Below are 17304 nucleotides of genomic sequence, written 5' to 3' on the forward strand. Positions count from 1 at the left end.
CAAAATCTTAATGACAGACCTATTAAAAACACATACTTTCAGGTATTACATTACTTATTTATGAGTCTACCTTCCTAGGATTTTTTGAGACTAATTTAATTTATGACCCATAAACTCAAGAGAGTCCCTTGTTGGTAAGTTATGAATAAAAGAATAAAAGAACATGCCCTAGTTCCTAATCCTTGAAAAGCATGTCACGTTACCATAGGTAGCTTCATAGTTAGAAAGTCATGTTTACTTTTGACTGTTCATTAAAATTTGACTTATTTCCCATCCATAAATCCATCTTTGATCTTTTTTTGGTATGAGACCCGGCACTTTTTCAGCAACACATTACAGGATAAACACACTAATAAAAATAAAGAGAGAGAGAGAGAGAGACTTCTCAAAAAAGTTTAATGATTAAAAAAAAAAAGTGCCAGTATTTTGTCTACATGCATGAGCATCTCAAGATTTTAATTGCTTTTCACTTCAGGAAGGTGTGATGTATAAACATTTTACAAATCTGATCTCAAAAAACAATGATTTGAATAATCTGTGCTTTAATGCAAAAACAACATTAATTTCTTCAGTTTCTCATTCAGCATGTTTATTAGACATTTTATTGTCAATAATCTCTTAAGATTATAACATTTAACCTTGTAATGTAGCTTATACCAATTCTATTAATGGGAGTATATTTTGGATCTTTTGAACACGTTTGAGTAAAATAAATGTCACTGTCTTTTCATTTTGTTTAGAGCAAAGACAAAGAAATAGCAGCTCATTCTTCCCAACTAATAAAACATTTAATGATGTAGTTTTTATTATGAGGTTATTTTAATGCTATTATCATAATATCAAATATCATTATTTTTACTTGTGTTTGTTACTGAAGCTCTCATCTCTGAACATTAGCAATTTTCACTTAATTTAGATTTAAAAGTTGAATTCCTAACTTGGGATCCAGGAAAAATCTTGAAAAATAAAGATCAGCAGTTAGTATCCTTTTCCTTCCCCTCAACCATAATTTTTCAATCTGATATGAAATCATAGAATCTGTATCAGAAAGTATAGCTTTTTAAGATAACTTTTTAGAAATAAAAAATAATTATCTCTGCATCAAAGAGGGGATTAAAAATTACTGAAGTTCTGAAGGAGCGTGTGCTTTGATTATTGTTCCCACCTGTTTCTTTTTTTATTATAAAGTGGCAATTTGTACCATCATTAGAAATATACATTTATATATAAAGTTTTGCATTCAAATCTCTTTATTTTTGATTACTATGACTAAAGAACACAAATCAAATAAAAATTCTATATATTATATTCTTATTTCAGAAGCATATGTATATATACACATATATATTTGTAGAACCATCCACCGTTTTAAATGTAATTCTGACTTAAAAAATGCTATTTACAATTTTATGACAGAGAAATAACCTCAGCCTTTTATGGTATTAAAATGAGCAGGGTGTTTTTATGTTTGACTGTGTCTCACCTTGTGCAGATGAAATTAAGCAACATCATGGAAAACCTTCTTAAGAGCAAGGCCTTGTAGACTAAGCTGTGAGGGTGGAATAGTAGATTTGTTATTTCTGGGTCTATGTTTTAAAAAATTATGGTTGATGTAGTCACGCTTCTTCACCAAGAAGTCAGTGGTCCCAAATTAGGACTTTCAAACTTTTCAATACACAACAATTAAGCCATTCTTCATCTTTTACTTGTCTTAATACTTTCGTCTCTCACTAGTGGCACCACAGGACCACCAATCTAGATATAATACTTATCTACAGTGTTGTCATTTTCTTAAATGAAAGAGTTCTAAATAAGCTTTCTGAATTACCACGAGTCCCATGAAGCATCACGTTGCATTCCATTGATGTCTCTTTATTGTACCACCAATCCATAGTGGCTAAAAACGTGCTATATAATTCATATGTAAAATTCAGAGCCAAAATCATTACTATGATCAAGAATAGGATGGCTTGCTGTCCTTCAGATTCCTGAAGCACAAGTCTCTGAATTAGCAAATGGAACTTCAGCACCATTTGTGTCTATACCTCAAACCTACAGCTTAAAAATTAAGTAAGGTACATTATCAGATAGATATTTCATGAGACTCTCAAAAATTTGTTCTTAATGGTAAGCCCATTGATTTTGAAACATATTACAATAAGGACTCTTAGAATATCTACATAGCTACTTACAAAGCTTTACTAAAATCCTCATTTTTCTAGGGAATATCCAATGCATTTTTAAAGAAAAAAAGTGCATTTCGCTTAAAGGAGAATAAGTGGTAGATGAATTGAAGACCCAGAGTTCAGAATGATGAAAATCAAAGTAAAGCATTATTATACTTAGAATAAATCTGGAAAACAAAATAGTTAAACTGGCTCATATTTCTGGAGGAAATTGTATCATTATATATCTATATTTAGTAATATCTTTCAAAATCAAGACAGTGAATACTGACTTTTTCTATTAAAGGTTTTATGTATTTAAGGAGTAAGCAGCAGTTAAGCAAACATTCACCCTGTGCTCCAGTCCACAATTTTTGTCAGGTTTATTTGTAAAAGAAATAAGAGGATTCTAATTCATTCTCTGAAATGAGCTGAAAATAGAACTAATTTCTAAAACATTTTACTTCAGTGAACATTTGCTTAACATGATACGGAGAAAAACAATATACAAATTGGGTGGTTAGAACTGTGCTTCTTCACTATAAGGGAGGAGATAAACGTGAGTCAAGATGATAAACGATGAACAGCCATTGAAAACAGAGGGAGGAATTTTGAGGGAGATTCATCTCTCTATCATATTTTTTCATAATTAACTGGGTTAAATGTATTCTGTCATGAGATCATCAATGTAAATGAGGATTGTGAATTCTATTAATAGTATTACTTGTGAAACCATTCATTGAGGAGTGAGTGTGTGTTTCACCACAAAACTCAAGTTATTTCATGCTAAAAGAGCCTCTTTTTGTCAAAGCCTTTTTAAAATTTTTTCAAAGAAAGTAAGGCTTTGTGCTTGGGATTTGCTTGGTCCTGGAAGTGTCAGGTATATTTATAATCAAGTTGAATCAAGAGTGACAAGAAGAAATAAGACCAGATTTGTGGGGTTTTTCCCTGAGGGTATTGATTTCTTAGAAGAACAACATTAAAAAAAAAATAATTAAATGTCTTTATTTGTTGCTTTCCAAATATTTTGATTAAACAAATATCTCTTGCAAATGTGTGTTCAAAATCTTTGCTTAGATGCATAACATTTATTCTTCTCAACTGATTAGGCAAATTCCTTCATTTCATTTTCTGCTAACCTCCTGGTAAGATAAACAGGATACTTGGTGAAGGACACAAACCACTACTGAAGAATAATGACTGTGTAGAGTGAGGGAAACTACGCTGACCTTGAAAGAATACAGCAACCAGTGGCAAGGTTTGAGGTGAGGGCCTAGAGCTTCTGCAAAGTGTATATATTAGGGAGTCATATTTGGAACAATACATGCTGGACAGTAAAGATATAGGAGAAGTTACATGCTAAGTCTTCTCATTGATAATATCCATAAATCTGCATACATTTTAAACATTGTTTAGTTTTGTTTTAATTTGGATGTGTCTATGCCATTCCTGATTTGTAGGACTAAGTAAATCTATTTACTCCAATGCAATTGTATAGCATTCATTTCTTCCCTAATATTTTTCTAAAAGTTTAGTATTCTTAACTATGCAGTTTGCCTGCTCTTACACTGAGTTCTTTTTCACTACTTTAAGCCACTCACACAACCTTGTATGTTGGAGCCATAGCCCTTAATTCCATATGGTTTTTCTATGCCCCTTGAAAATTTAGCGTCTTACTAGTATCTTTCTGTGTTGTAGGAGACAGACTGATTGTCAACTAGACTTATAAAGACATCCAGCAACAAACAAACTCCCAGCTTCATAAGATAGTAAGTTTGGAATTTCACAGCCATGTCTCCCAATTTCTTGGCAGAATTTGGAAAATGCTGTATACCTAAAACTCTGGTAAGGTACAAAGGCAAGTTCAAATTGCTTTGATCAATTTCCTAGAACTTATTTCCTTACGTAAAAGCCCTCTTCCTTCTTTCCTGCTGCAAGGTACAAAACTCTCTGAGAAAGCTAGAACATGAACCTCTCAAAAATGTACACAAAGCAAAAAATCAGACCAAGTGGTAAGACCACGTAACTTATACCTCACTGCCTGGATGACGCAATGGCAAAGAATTCCCAAAACTTACTTTAGCGTTAGAAAAAGAACTTTTTTTCCGAAATGACTAAAAAAAAATTGGATCCTGGATTAAAATCTTTGATTAAAATATGATATCATCCTAGGAGAATTTGAAACTCTTTTTATGAAGAAATTAAATCAGCTAATGCCATTATATTTAATACGAGACTATCCTTTTGAATAAAACAATCTTAAATAACAGCTTCAAAAATAATTTTTAAAAACTTTTCTTGATGTTTAATGATTCTTGGCCTATAGGCATTAGAAGTGTCTATAAGTCATATGTGCTCAATATCATGGTACAAAAAAAAATCCTGAAAACAGGATGCAATTTTGTGTCAATTCCAGATGCCCAAAGAAAATACATAATTAAACAAACCACACATCACAGCATTATGCAGAGTTTAAGCTATTTAGAGAAAAACATCAATTGGTAAGTTTCATTCTCTAAAATCTTTTCCATCAAGGTAATAACTTTATTCATCTTGATATTACCATCTTCATTAAAATTAGCCCTCTATTAATAACAACACAGTTTAATGTTTGTGGAGTCCTGATTTATTTTTTCTTTTGCTTTTATGTGTGCTAATCTTTGTGCATGTGAATTTTCTACCATGTTGCAGCAGGCAAGCTTTGGTTCCATTTTCTTGTCCTACACAAAGGAAGATTTTGAGTGTAGAATCTTAGTCACTAGGTCCTGTGTTGCCATTTTATTTTCCTCTCCTTGGGTAGATTTATTGGGAGGAGATGGGTAAAGGGGAGGGAAGAGAAAGAGAAGGGGTGAGAGAGGGAAGAAGGGAAGAGTTCTCAGCTATGTTGAATCTTGATTCACGACTTTGCCTCCATTCATGGTTGGTGTTCCAGAACTTTTCCTCGAACGCCCTTGTTTTTCTCCAATTTCGTGTAGTGATGGTTCTCTGTACATACACACTGGAAAGCAAAATCACAATGGTTACTTATGATAGTGGACATCAATTTGGCTTCAATAAACTTCTCAAATTTGATTTCATAATATTTTCCACTCTCATAACTAGGTCTTCTCCCCTTTGTAAAAGAGTTTTAACTTGATACTGTTTTCAGTGGACACACATGGTTCTCCTTCAGTCCTATCAGTCACAACCTTTTAAGCCTTCTTGAACTACAGACATATAAGTTGTTTCTGTTCTCTTATAGATTAAGGGTTGAGGCTTTACAGTCACCTTACTTATATAACAGAATTTTCATCCAGAGGTAGAGACATTGGAGATACAGCATTTAAAGGTAGAAATTGCTATTTTGCTTTTGGTCCTTAATCTGCAATCTAGTATGGGCAGAGAAAAAATATTTACTTACATGTTCCTAATCTTTACCCCACCCTGAGACATATGACATTGCTGTGTTAAACTGAAATATCTATGGCCACTTTTCAGGGCATCCTATGCATATAATGATAATGGGAAATAGGACAGAGAAGAGGAAAGAAGTTAAAGCAATGCCCGATTACCCCAGATTTCCTTCATTTAAAGTAAGAAACATAGTCCATGACTTTTTAATTATTCATCAATAGAAAATGTGATCATGCAACTGTGAGATATCAGTTTTCGTCTATATAAACAGGTCCTTTTCTCTTCTATTGTTTTGTCTGGCTCTAAAGCTCGGTCATCTGTGAATTGTCATGGCTGTTCCTAGATTACTGCTTAGAAAGAACGATGTTTTTTAATTCATAGGTATTCTTATAAAATAAGATCTATCAGCATATTGAATACATTAATTCAGCTTCATAATACTGTTGTGAGATAGAACAATGTCATTGTGTAACAGCATATATTTCACTTAAATATCAGGAATTAATTTTATCCTTGACTTAGGAACAGCTGAATATCTCTGTCTACTGAATTATCATCACGATGGTTTAATAATTTGAATATTATTTTCAGCATCCAACAGCTTCCTCCCTTGGTCTTTGAGTGGTTAAGAGTACCAATTTGGGAGCCACACTGCCTGGGTTCACATCCCGACTGAGCCACTTTCTAGCTTTGCCAACTTAAACACATTTTCAAAACTGAAAAATGGCATTTTTATGAGGATTAAAGGCTTGGTATATAGTGAATATCCAAAGATGTTTAAGAAAATTGAGGAGCTGATTTCTTTGTGAGAATTTTGGATAACAGATTTCAGAGAATATAGTAACAAGTTATTTTGGCTGAAGATATTCTAAATCCAAAACTAGACTAAGAGAGGCAAGAATACAAGTGAGTTTCTCCTGAGACTAGCTCAGTGATGAGGAGAGTTTTCTTCCAACATACTCAGCAGTAGAACTTCTTAAACATCAATGTCCATTTGAATCACCTAGGGATATTGTTAAAACGAAGATTATGAACCAGAAGGTCTGTAGAGGGCTTGAGATAGTGAATTTTTAAAAAGCTCCAAAGTGATGCTGATGCTGGTGAAACTCAGACCACGTCTTGAGCAGTACAAAATATATGTACAAAATATATTTAAGTGTCTTATGCAAAATTATTACACACATATTTTTAAATGAGATTTTGCGATATTTCAATTACTGCACTACACGGCTCTTCAAATATCCCCAAAGAACTAAATGCCTTTGGCTGAAATAGCAGAGTATACAGAGGAAACCAGCTCAGAGAGTTGATCCTGTAATTTTCAAACAGCACAAGTAGGTAATTCAAGTAGAGCTGGTTAATGCACAGGGGAACTCTGAAGAAGTAATAAAGTTATTCAGTTGGAAAGCTATTTCTATGATGCCATAAAGTAGTTTTTCCCAACTCTGTCACCTAATCAGTGGTGCAAATCCATACCTCCCCAGACCCCACCACAGATTGCTAAATCAGAATGTCAAAGGATGAAAAAAAGCATCTTTCTTTTAAAAAATACAGAATTGATTTTGACCCACAAATTTCTTAAACTTCACCTTGGAGGTACTTGAAAAATGCTGCTTTCTAATTTTGCATTAAATAATACATTTTTTATTGTTTTCGTAGGTGAGTTTTTTAGAGTTGCAATTTATTTTTTAGTTTTCTTATTTCATAGATTCTACTCAAGACATTCCTTAGGATCTTTATCTTTTTCTTTTCTTCTGTTTCTCACTTGTATATGAAATACTTCAATTGTGACAATATAAAATGGTATCATTATAATTACCACTGCAGATAACTTTTCCAATAACTTAACCCTGGTGGCCATCTCTGGTTTTGAGTCCCCAGAGAAGTTTCCAAATTGATATCTGAAAGTCTGCAGTGTTTCAAAAAGAACAAAACTCACTGGTGCCATAGCAAAATGAGCAATTTTCTCTTCTTCTAGAACAACTCAATCACTAAGTTCTCAATATTTCCATTAAATGGAGTAATTAAATTCAGGGTTTTGAAAAACTAGTTAACATCTTAGTTGGAAAATGAAGAGTAATAGGTAGGTTTTCCAGTTCACTGATAAAAACTGTCCCTCCACTCCCTATAAATCAAATAGCCATTTGAATTTCTTTATTCCTGTTTATGAAAGGAACTGGGTGCTTACAGAAATCAAATTAGGGTATTTCTAGGAATTGCATGCAAATACAAAAAAAGAGAGCAAAACTTTGTCAAACCAATAGATTAATTTCTTGGTCTTCAATTTTCATTGTTATTTACAGGCCCTGGGATTCAGTAATATATCTAATTTAAGACGCTGACAAATCAAGGGATATGAATCTCACTCAAATTTTAGAATTAAAGTGTAATTTAAAAAATATAATGTAATTAGAAAGCAAAGGAATGTAATTAGAAAGCAAAGAAAATGAACAAAGCACTTCTCCTTAGTAATATAATTGCCTTTGATAGTTGTATTAACACTCCATGATTGTGCTATTCTGAACGGTATACAATCAATGATGAAACAAAATACAAAAAAAAAACAGAAGACATAAGTGTTACATAAAGTGGAATTAGTCCAAAATGTAAAGCAAAATCACTGTGATGTATACAATAACTACAATGATAAGCCATTAAATAAATCTATTATTCAAAGTATTCAAAGCCATTTGAAACTGATTAATGCATTTGATAATTATAATAACCCTGTGAATATAGTAGTTGAGAAATGATCATCTCCATTTTTTAAATACAAAAGAAGCTAAGCTACTTCCCTGAAGTCAGATGGTGAGTAGTAGCAAAGCCAGGATGAGAATGTAGGGTTTCAAAGTCCTAGTCTGGAGTTCTTAATAAAACCAAAAAACATATAATTCATCAAATAATCAAGGTACAAATGACTGACTTATACCATACAATATTTAAATTATTAGGTCCACATATTGATCAAGATTCAACTTGGCCTTACTGCTACTAAATATTCCTAATGTCATACCGAAATAGTAATGAAAACAAATGTAGTATGGTTAATATTTAAAAAAAAAAAAAGAAAGAAAATAACACGTGTTGACAAGGATGTGGAGAAATTGGAACTCTTGTGCATTGCTGCTTAGAATGAAAAATGGTGCAACTACTGTGGAAAATGATATGGTGATTCCTCAAAAAATGAAATACAGAATTACCATATGATCCAGCAATTCAATGTATGGGTATATACCCAAAAGAAATGAAAGCAGGGACTTAAACTATATTTGTATACCCGTGTCCATAGCGGCATTATTCACAACAGCCAAAAGGTGGAAGCACCGAAGTGTCCATTGACAAGTGAGTGGACAAACAAAATGTGGGATATATATATGATGGAATACTATTCAGCCCTAAAAAAGAAGGAAATTCTTACATGTGCTACAATGTGGATGAACCGTGAAGAAATAGTGCTAAGTGAAATAAACCAGTCAAAAATGGCCAAATATTGTATGATTTCACTTATGTGAGGTACATAGAGTAGTCAAATTCATAGAGACAGAAAGCAGACTGGTGGTTTCCAGGGTCTGTGGGAAGGGAGGAATGGAGAGTTAGCATTTAATAGGCATAGAGTTTCAGCTGCAGAAGATAAAAGAGTTTTGAAGATGGATGGTAATGATGGTTGAATAACAATGTGAGTGTACTTAACGGCACTGAAATATACACTTAAAAATGTTTAAAATGTGAAATTTTAGCCTATTATATTTTACTAGAATTAAAAAAAAAAAAAACACATTTGCTCTAAGTATAAGCTATAAACAAGGGACTATTAAAGCCAGAGGTGTCCTATGTGCATGGGAAGAAACGCCAATTCCCCAGCAGTCAAAAATATTAGTCTCAGGACTGTATTAGGAAAGAAGGAGTTGAGATATAACTTGGCGGGGGGGGGGGGGGGGGGGTGCGGTGTAGGATTAGGGAGAGGACAGAAGAATCTGATGAGAGCCTCTCAGTTCTGTGCTGCCTAGTACAGTATCCATTTAGCCATATGGGATCAACTGAGCACTTAAAATGTACTTAGTCCTAATTCAAATGTTCTGTAAGTGTAAAAATAAACACGAAGAACAGGTAAAGTAGGGAAATGGTGAGGAATAAGACTGACAGGGCTAATTTGTGTCAGACTTTGCTGAGTTCCAGGACAGAAAATTTAAACCATGATCATGACACATATCAGCCTAAATTTGACAGTGAATGAAGAGTTAATAATATGTCCATCAAATATATGAGTGATTTAAAAATCTATTAATTTAATCTCTTTATCTAGAAAAATGTCTATGTTTACATGACATAAACACAGCCAGTCAGTTTAGCCAAGAAAAATCAGTCAAACTGAATCCTACTGTATGAATTCCATAAGATACAATTATGAGCATTAGAAATTTTTGGAGTTGTTCTGGTGTCTGGCAAACACAATCTCCATTTCTTAGGAACAAAGCTAGCTGAGGACCCATTTCATATATGAGGCCTGCTGCTTATCTAATATACCCACTCCAAGTACCATACCATTTGCAGTTGACTGCAATTGAAAGGTGGGGTTCACTTGGTCAAGCTAAATAACATGTCCTTTCGTTTGGGGTGAGCTTACTTTAGCACTTTAGAAGCCTAAGCAAACAACAAAGATAAATCAAGCATTACTAATCCCACATATAAAATGTAAATCTATCATTACTACAATCTAGAATTCTGGTATCATTTTCCAATCACATAATACTAAGTAATTGCGGGGAAACCTTTAATAAGCATGTCTAGGGAACTGTCTAGGCTCTGAACTTCAATAGCTATATAAATTCTACAGATCCTAAACTGTTGTTCTCAAATTATTCATATTTTATGCCAGACTAAGTTTTTCTCATCCTAATAATCAGGTCCTTATTACTAACTTGAAAAATCCCCAGTATCTTTATTTACAGTAGCTCAAAGTGTACTAGTATTTTAGGAAGGGGCTTTTTCATTGTTTTCTGTCACAGTGAACTATTACGTCATCAAAAATATATTTTTTTGCTTTAAGATTCTTTGGAATCTCTTAAATCTCTTTTTTCTTGAAATTTTCTCCTTATACTCTCTGTTATACCTTCTGGTCCACTTCAGCTACGAGAGCAAAATTTGATATTTTAGTTCTTTTGATAAGGAGTAATTTTTAGACTGGAAATAAAGGAAAACAAAACAAAACAAACAAAAATTTCCTGTGTTTCTTGTCTTTTCAGCTTCCCAGTCCTGTTTCACAGAAACCCGGATTCAGTGGTACTTCCCATATGACAGTTTAGGCAACTTGGGTATTACCACTTAATCATGCTTCATTCAGGACCTTGTGGGCTACACCTGTGATACAGATTTTATTTTCAGCAGGTATGACTTGGTAGACAGTATGTGGTATGGGACTGTTTTCTAACTGTGTTTCCTTCTAACTGTGATTTCATTTTCTGCTATTTCACCCACAAAGTTTCAGTGGCCAAATCTGAAGGATGCTCAGTGTCCTGAAGATGTGACACCTGAGTGATTAACAACGTTACTTTCCTTTCACTTCGCTCTACTGGGCTGTCCTGGATCTAGTCGCTCTTTCTCTTCATTTGTGGGGTCCATAAAGTAGGAAAATAAATATTTGCTCTTGTCTTTACTCGACAGTATATTTTTAAGATAAAATATCACTGTTCCTCTAACACGTGTCATCATAATAGTTTTGGATAAGTGGTAAAAGGAGATAGTGTTTTAAAAGGGAAAGCATTTGTTTGGTTCTTTAGTGCCCTTTCTTCAAATCAAAACATACTCTTATCTCAGTTCTTTTCCTTCTACTTTTCCTCTATTCTGATTTATATTTCAACTTTTCCTTCTTTTTCTTCTTCTCCTTCCTGATGTTCCTTTCTATTCATGCTTTTGACTTTTCTAGACCTTTAGTAGATTGAAGCAGAGGGATTCAGCCCAGCTTTCTGAGTAAAACTGAGGTAGAGAGATTTGATGAGAGAGAGTTCTTTATTTTCAGATACAAGAACACAGATTTCTTTTTTTTTTTTTTTTTGACCAGTAAGGGGATCGTAACCCATGACTTGGTGTTGTCTGCACCACGCTCAGCCAGTGAGCGCACCGGCCATCCCTACATAGGATCCAAACCCGTGGCCTCGGTGCTACCAGCACCGCCCTCCCCCGAGTGAGCCACAGGGCCGCCCACAAGCACAGATTTCTAATAACAGAACCCACATCATGATACTTTAAGGCACAGTATTTGCTAGGAATCCCCAATTGAACTTTTTAATGTGAGCAGAATGCATTTGCATGGTGGACACTAGTTACCTGGTGACTTGGCATAACAAAGGTTGTCATTTTCACAGCTGTCTGAACATGCACTGACCATGTATCTGACTGCAGAAAGCCCTGCAGTTCTGGTTGCACAAATGAAGTGCTACTCTTGGTTATAACAATCTCATCAACTACCAACTTTGTGACAATATATGGTGTTTGCTCTACTTATTTATTTTTTGCTTTATTTTTAAGTCAAAGATTATGCCCTTAGAAAAGAGAAATACCAAATATATATCACTGAATATATATTTGGAACACAGCATTGTAAAAAATAAAAAATTCATCTTTTCTTTGTAAGATTAAGTATGGGTTTTTCCAGGGCAAGCTTTCCATTTAATATTTTTCTATTATACTCTTTTTACTGGTGCCTGTGTTCAAATGCAGTTATCAGAATATGCAGGCTTTCCTTGCCATTATGATAGCTCGGATTCCCTGTTTACAACTTGCAACATTCAACAATCACTTTAATTTTAGTTATCATAAATTTCTCCTAGAAAACTTAGAGTAAAATAATGACTTTCTTAAAAGTGTGAAAAAAATAAAATCTCAGGAGTTGCTGTTATTTTTAAAGCAGACAGCTATAATAAACCAGCTGCCAGGTACCACCCCATGGGTATTCTCCTGTTTAGTGGTAGTCATCTTCATAATAATAGCTAATACCAATTGAGCACTTTCTATATTCCTGCACTTTACAAACAGACAGTTTTTAAAATGACCCTAAAAGGTAGATACTTTTGCTGGCCTCTTTTGCAGTTGTGGAAACTGAGGAACAAATAAGTTAGTCCGTTCAAAGCAGTATACTGATACAGGGCAGAGTCAGCATTCAAATCATAAGTGGGAGCTAAGAGAGAAAGAAGGAAGGAAATAAAGACCACAGCAATGTGTTGAACTTGCAGAGGGAGAGAGCACACCTAGGGATACAAAGTGGAGTGGGCGGGGTGGGGAGGAAGGTTGGGGATAATTGCGTAGGGGACACGGGGTACAAACACAATTTGTGGTAATGGGCATGCTGCCAGTATGGATCTGGCCTTCACATCTTGGGCACAAGGAGTGACAATCAGCTTTGTATCTCATGAATATTCATGACCAATAAAAAAAAAATCAAATCCATGCGTGATTAACTCCAGTGCCTCTGCTCTACACTTATAGCTTATCGCCAAACAGTTGAATACATCTGCAGAAAAACATAAAACTGTGTTGACTGGTCTTAAGTCAAAACCTTGTCCCCAGGTTTCCTGGAATCCTACTACATTTTTCTAGCTAGTTCCCTTTCCCATTCTTCTCAAGTGACTTATTCCACACCTCCTCCAACTTCCAATACTCTGCATACTCTCTTTTATTTTTTTTTTTCCTTCCTTCCTTTAAAAAAAAAAAAAATCAATGAACTACCTTACTTCATTATTTCACTTAAGGAGAATCAAAAGAGAACTTTTTCATATTTCCACACACAAATTACCAACATACACCAATCTGCCCCACATGGTCCTGGCTTCCTGCTTGTTACGGTGCTTGAACTCTTCCTGTTCCTATCTAAATGTAGCACTCCACTGTGCACTAGATCCCACCCCCTCTGCTCAGTGTTACTCAGTGTCTCTCTCTCCCTCTCTCTCTCTTTCTCTTTCTCTCTCTCTCTCAATGCCAATTTTAATTTCTCCCAGATTGTTCCCATCAGAATATAAACATACTGTAATAGCTTTAACAACAAACAAACAAAAAACCCTACCATGTAACTGCCATGCTTCTCACCAGCTCCCTCCCCATTTCCCTGCTTTCCCTTTTATAAGTAAACTTCTCAACAGTGTCATATATATACTTTCTTCTTTTCTTTGCCTCCAGTTATAATTTGAATCCACTCCAGTCAGGCTTATTCCTCACTACTCCACCGAAATCCTTCCTGTCAAGTCACTATTGACCACTAGTTACAAATTAATGCTCAATTCTCATTTAGCAGGTTACTAGATGCTCCAGCAGTGTTTGATACAGTTGATGATTTCCTCCTTGCCAACAAAATGGAAATGTTCACTTGGCTTCTCGAACATCAATCATAATAGCCTACTTTTCCCACTAAATCATTAGCTACTCTAACTTATTCTCCTTTGCAAGATCATCCTTTTCCAATATATGTTAGGTTTCGCCATGAGAATTCTGCAACTACGTTTACCTTTTCAGTGGTTCTCAACCTAGGGCAGTACTCTCCCCATCCCTTGTCACAATGCCTGGGATGGGGGTCAGGGTGGCATCACTAATCTTCTATAATGTGAGATAGTTCTACATAATAGAAGGATTTTCCTAACCAAAATAATATACTCATTGGGAATTAGCGCATAGAGCCTAGGGCAGTGGTTCTCAAGCAGGGGTGAATTTGCCTTCAGCAAACATTTGACAATGTCTGGAACATTTTTGTTTGTCACAACTGGAGAGGGGGGTTTGCTATGGGCATCTTGTATGTAGAGGCTGTAGATGTTGCTAAGCATCCTACAGTGCACAAGGGAAGCCCCCCACAACAAAGAATTATCCAACCCAAAATGTCAGTAGAGTTAAGGTTGTGAAAGCCTGGTCTAGGGGATCATATATAGTTTTCAAAATGTAATCTATAACCAGTAAATGTAATATACACACACATACAGATGCCCCTTGACTTAGATGAGGTTACTTCCCAATAAACCCATTGTAAAGTTGAAAAATCATTAAGTAACCACTGTAAGTAGAGGACCGTGTGTGTGTGTGTGTGTGTGTGTGTGTGTGTGTGAGAGAGAGAGAGAGAGAGAGAGAGAGAGAGAGAGAGAGAGAGAGAGAGAGAGAGAGAGAATGAGGATCCTTTAAAAAGTTCATGGAAGCATTTGTATTATCTTTCAATTCTATTTTCCACGAACTTTTTCAAGTACCCTCACATATATATCTGGCCCCAAATTCTTTGAATATCAGACTTACACACATAAATGCCTATATGATGGCATCCCCACTTGGATTTCTTATAAGCATCTCAAATCCATAATCCATGCCTTTTGCTACTCCATTACAGGCAATAAAACCCACTCGTTTCCTAGCCTTTCCCATTTTAGGAAATAGCACCATCATTCACCCAGTTGATCATGCCCAACATCTAAGAGTCATCACTGATTTCTCTCTTCATCTAACAGTCTACACCCAATCCATTAGCATGCTCCACCAGGTCTAACTTCAAAACAAACCCAAAGTAATTCTATCTCCATTTATAAAACCCTAGAGTCCAAGCTACCATCATCTTGTTGAAGATCTTTGGTAGTTTCCCCTCAATTCTGCATGAAATCTATAATAAATTCCCATCACATTAACCATAAAATTCGAAGTCCTTAAGGTAGTTATGAAGCTTCAATTTATACGGTTGTTGTCTACTCCTCTAACTTCATCTGCTACCATTTTTCCTTTTAATCAATTCATTCCAGTCACACCAGCTTCCTTGCTCATCACTAGACATGCCTGGATTATATTAGAGCTTTGGAATCACTGTTAATCTTGCTTGGAAAAACCTTCTCCCATATCTTTGCATGATTTACTACTAAATTTCATTCATATTCTTGTTCAAATGTCATGTATGCCATCTTCCCTCAGAGACCGACTTTGATCACCCTATGTAAAATAGCCCCACTTTTTTTCTTGGAACTAATCTCTAGTGATATTTAAAAATGTTTGCTTATGTATTTATTGTTTATTTATTTATCTATCAATTTGTACACATAACCATTAAGTCAAGTGTTTCTTTTTTGATGCTTGTTTAAGTTTTCTTTTATTTTTAATTGACATAATAATCTTATATATTTATGGGGTACAAAGTGATGTTTTGACACACGTATGCATTGTGTAATGATCATATCAGAGTAATTAGCAAATCAATTACCTCAAACATTTATCATTTCTTTGTGGTGAGAACATTCAAAATCCTCTCTTCCAGCGATTTTAAGATATACAATACATTATTAACTATAGTCATCCTACTGTGCAATAGAACACCAGAACTTACTCCTCCCATCTAACTAACTTTGTACCCACTGACCAACCTCTCCACATCCCATCTTCTTCCTCCCGTTTCCAGCCTCTGGTAGCCACTATTCCACTTTCTATTTCTATGAGATTAACTTCTCCAAATTTTTTTTTTTTGGAGTATCATTGCATCCCCATTACTTAGAACAGTGAAGGACACTTAGCAGGTGTTCCATAATTATTTTCCAAATAAATATTCCAATCTACTATGGTATATTAGCCTGACTGCAGAAGTCTGCGGTTAGAACAAAGCTAAATTTTCTTTCACTTTTAAAGGTGGTGAATATTTACTTTCTCTAAACTTGCGCTGAGTACCCTAAATGTACCAGTACATATCTAGAATGGACAATTTTGAAAGAATGGAGTGATGAATGCTATGCACTATGCACTAAGCCATATTTATCAAACTTCTCTAGTTTATTGATATGTGAATAAACAAATGAAATGCCTCATCTTCACAGATATAAGAATAATCAATGGAAAAGAAAATAAACCAGGAAAGTTATTCTGCATATACACATATGATTAATGATAGAGTCTAGAGAACAGAAGAGATTTTGAGGGTCATTGCATCTAATGATTCCCTAACTTAGTGGTTCTCAAAGCATAACCCCTTAACTACCACCAGCAACAGCAGCATCTAGAATTTTAAGAAATGCAAATTCTTGGACCAACCCAGAACTACAGGATTAGAAACTCAGGGGATGAGGCCCAGCAATCGATGCTTTAACAAGCTCTCCAGGTCATTCTGATGCACACTCAGCTTGTAGAGCCAGTGCCCTTAGTTCTTGTACGGGAATCACATAGTGGAGAGTTGGATAACCTGTGTGGAGAGCCATTGCAGGTGTTACTGACAAGTTCTGTTTTCCAGATGGAAACAATATAACTTTATTTTGGATGAAACTCAAATATTATACTCTACAAAGAACACTCATCCTACATCAGTTTCCATAAAAAAATGAAACATGATTAATCATTTTATTACTATCAATTTAATCAAAATTTCCTTGGCCCTCTGTGATTTCCAAAAAGTGGAAAGGTTAGATTGCTCTGTTAGTTAATGCACCGTTAAAGATATTTAATTGTCTTAATAGCAGATCATAGAAGGGCGTGGGCAATTAACATGAAGCAATTTCACACCTTAATTAATGTCATATGAAATCCCTTTGGAACTACAGAAGAATTTTAAGAGCTGGTTTGGAAGCAATACATTGCCATAGGAACGCATCCAGGATGCCACAAATCTTTATTATAAAGAGTTAAGAGACATTGTGAACAAAAAGATCTATATCTTCATTTAGAAAAAAATAAACAGTATTTGTGAGAGAGAGAGAAAGATGGATGAAGAAGTAGGGGAAGAGGCAGGAGGGTTTTATTAAAGACTAAATTAAGA

General features: G+C 34.9%; 1 protein-coding gene across 2 annotated transcripts in view; it reads right to left on the reverse strand.

The window, feature by feature from the left end:
• Positions 1-5044: 5044 nt before the first annotated feature.
• FGF12 (fibroblast growth factor 12) overlaps positions 5045-17304 on the reverse strand; it is a 367576-nt gene continuing 355316 nt past the window's right edge. For both annotated transcript variants that reach the window (XM_063107151.1, XM_063107144.1), the window contains exon 5: positions 5045-5163. In XM_063107151.1, the coding sequence (XP_062963221.1) occupies positions 5045-5163 (119 nt within the window). The remainder of the gene's footprint in view (positions 5164-17304) is intronic.

This window comes from Cynocephalus volans, chromosome 1 (genome assembly GCF_027409185.1).
Source record: "Cynocephalus volans isolate mCynVol1 chromosome 1, mCynVol1.pri, whole genome shotgun sequence".
In the NCBI taxonomy this organism is placed as follows: domain Eukaryota; kingdom Metazoa; phylum Chordata; class Mammalia; order Dermoptera; family Cynocephalidae; genus Cynocephalus; species Cynocephalus volans.